General features: G+C 35.1%; 1 protein-coding gene across 1 annotated transcript; it reads right to left on the reverse strand.

The window, feature by feature from the left end:
- Window positions 1-269: 269 nt before the first annotated feature.
- Window positions 270-3261, reverse strand: LOC11405179 (receptor-like protein CLAVATA2). Its single transcript, XM_003624082.4, has one exon. It carries the CDS (start codon window positions 2885-2887, stop codon window positions 728-730), a length of 2160 nt encoding a protein of 719 aa, XP_003624130.1. The 5' UTR covers window positions 2888-3261; the 3' UTR covers window positions 270-727.
- Between the last annotated feature and the right edge of the window lie 233 nt (window positions 3262-3494).

Genomic DNA, 3494 nt, shown 5'->3' on the forward strand with positions numbered 1-3494 from the left:
AATGAGTCAAACAAAGCTATTTTCACGTTCTCTCAAATCACTTAAAAAAAAATAAAAATGGATTCTCTCAAATACTTACACATGCCGGAAAATAAAATCTTCCAAACATCGCGATATCATGAAGAAAAAGTAGCGAGAATATCATTTCAAATCACAGTAACAAAGTTATATTTGTGACTTGTGACCACCACATTTACCTTCTTGTCTAAACTTACCATTGTTCCCAATACTTGATCAATTTGTGGTCAAATGTAAAACAACACTAAAGGGGTAAATCTAGAATCATACATGTCCTATAAACGTAAACATGTTTTTAAATCTGCAAATTGATGACCAAGATCAAAATTTCACCATAACTAGACTAGATACAAAGTCATGTTTCCTGCTAAGCCTCCACTGATTGTAAATAACATGGTATGGCATGTGAATAAATGTGATAATGATGTAGGACTTGTCTTTACTCGGATAAAATTTTCACAATAACCATCCATTCTTTTCCCAGCTGAATAATGCATGGTTAGTCTTTACAATTACACTCTATTCAGAGTCATGAATGGTTTAAACTGCTGGTCATGAATGGTTTAAACCGTTGGTGACTCACATCACTACATTTGGTTGTGTCGTTTCTGGGACACAGATGTCTATGTTCACTTGAAACAGGAAGGCAGCTACCAAATTACAAAATCGAATTTACAGGACAAAGATTGCCATTATGAGATGTATCATATCAAGTTTTGGTTTGGAGAATGTACTTTCTTGTTCGAGCAGAACAGAATAGAACAACAACACCAAAATCAAAACTAACAAAGGCACTGATAAAGAAAATCCCTACAGATATTGGTCCATCCATCTTATCTTCCTTAAAATAACTTCCTTGATTTGATGGAATTCTCCCATCCTCACACACTCCACTCGGAGATTCCAAGCATAAATCTGGATTTCCAGCAAATGCACCAGGAAATCTTCCGTAACCTTGCTTCTGAGGAACATATCCAGAGAAACAGTTGTAAGACAGATTCAAGATGGTAAGATCTTGAAGGCTGGAAATGTTTCCCGGGATATGTCCTGATAGGGAATTATGCGACAAATCTATAGCTTTCAAACTCTGCATTTTCTGCAAACCAGGAAGCTGTCCGTTGAGAAAATTGTTTGACAAATTCAGATATTCTAAGCCAGATAGGCCAAATAAGCCCCTTGGAATCTCACCATGCAACAAGTTATCGGAGAGATCGATTCCGAACATCGATGAATGATCATATGTGAAACTGAGTTGATTGCTATCAGAAACAACTACTGAAACTCTTGGTTCAAACACCTTTGTAGCTTCAACAAAAGGCTCTTTAACAGTAACATTCCGTGTGTTAAATAATAAGCTACCCTTCAAATTAATATCAGGTATAAAGCCAGAAAATTTGTTGTGTGACAAATCCATTGTTTCAATAGCTTGAAATGCGAACAACCAACTAGGCAAGTTTCCATTGAATTTGTTCCACGCAAGAGAAAGATACCTGAGGTTTGTCCATTTGGTTATTGCATCGTTCAAGGATCCAGAAAGATCATTGGAACTAAAATCTACAATCTCCAAAGATTTACAACCAGCCAAAGTGAGTGGAATAGCCCCGGAAAACCTATTGTTGCTTATATCTAGTATCCTCAAGATATCCAACGCGTCAAACTCCGGTTGAATCACACCAGAAAGATTGTTATTATTAAGTATTAGAGCATACAACTGAAAGCATCCAACAATACTGAATGGAATGGTACCAGACAAAGAGTTGTGTGAAATATCAATGACTTGAAGATAAGTCAAATTTCCAATTCTAGCAGGAATTTCTCCAGAAAGAAGATTGTGAGAAAGGAACAAAGCCTGCAAGCTTTTTAACTCAGTAATTTTCAATGGAATTTCACCAGAGAATTGATTGTGAGAAAGGTCAAGAAAAACAAGACCAAGTTTTTCGGTGGTCTCTGCAATTTTACTAGGAATAGGACCAGACAATTCATTATTACTCAAATCCAAAACAACAAGTTTCTCTGAGAACACAAGCCTTGAATATATTCTATACTTCAAATGGTTCCTTGATAAGTTCAAATGAGTCAAAGCTTGAAAATTAGCAATACAAGCAGGTAAACCCCCCACAATAGAATTGTTAGACAAATTCAACACAGTTAAGGACTGAACTGAAGCTGCAAAACAAGGCAAAGTACCTGTAAACTGATTGGAACCAAGGTTGAGAAAAACGAAAGACTGTTGAAAATCAACAAGATTACCAGACAATAAATTGCTTCCAAGGTCCAAATACTTAAGAGACTTCAAATAAAGCAAACTCTCAGGTATACTTCCACTGAATGAACAATAACCAAGCTGAACTCTTTCAAGATTTGCAGAGAAGTTACCTATCCAAAAAGGCAATAAACCTCCCAAAGGTGGATTCTCATTCAAAACAAGCTCGGTGAGATGCTTAAGCCTCATGAAAGAGTTTGGTATTCCACCATGAAACCTATTATGACTAAGATCAATAACTCTAAGGTTCAATAAGTCTCCAAAACAAACAGGTAGAGTGCATGTGAAATTATTGTGTGAAAAATCCACTTTTTCAAGATACAAAAGGTTGCAAAAATTGGGGTGGATTTGACCTGACAAATTCATACTGTTTAGGTTGATTGAAACCACTCTACCAGTAGTATTTTCACAAGTGATTCCAACCCATGTAGTGCAATTTGAACCAACCCAGTTGGTTAAACTTTGGCTAGGGTCATGCAATGATGATTTGAACAATAAAAGAGATTTTTTGTCTTGTGGGTGAATATCAATTGAGTGAGAAAGGGTTACACAGTGAAGAATAAGGTAAAAGAGTGTGAGATAATAGCAAAAATGATGATGGGTCATTGTAAAGGTGTGATTTTTATGAAGATGAAGAAGAATTTTAAGCTTTGGAAGATGAAAAATAGGAACTTGGTGGATGAATTTGAAGATTTTGGAATGAATGTGTGAAGGGAAAAGACAAAAAAAAGACAGAACAAAAGAGAAAAAGGAACAAGAACAATAACTTACAATGGTGGTGTGTGTTGCAGAGATAAAGTGAAGTGGGTTTAGATTGGATCAAAGAAAATAAAGTGGCTTTGATGTGCTTTCTTCCCTCCCTTTATTCTCTTTTCTGTGTTCCTTTTTCTTTTTGTTGCTAATATCTCTACCCTTTTTCTCTGTAAAACTTGGAACAGTTCTGGTTTTTCTACATTTGTAAAATTTTATATTCTTCAAGTGAACTACCAAAGCCGATGCATGTTTTTTTATACACCAATTACATTGTAAACTCACACACATAAAGTGAAGAATGTGTCGGAGTTCGAACCCAATAATGAAGTTCAAACTAACAATTTTAATATTTTTGTTAGTTGAGCTATGACTTATGAGACAATTTGATATATCTCTTTACAAAACGCTTTTAAATAAATTAATGGGATTATAAATATTTAGGTTAAATATTTTTTTAAAG

This window comes from Medicago truncatula, chromosome 7 (assembly GCF_003473485.1).
Source record: "Medicago truncatula cultivar Jemalong A17 chromosome 7, MtrunA17r5.0-ANR, whole genome shotgun sequence".
Classification (NCBI taxonomy): Eukaryota; Viridiplantae; Streptophyta; class Magnoliopsida; order Fabales; family Fabaceae; genus Medicago; species Medicago truncatula.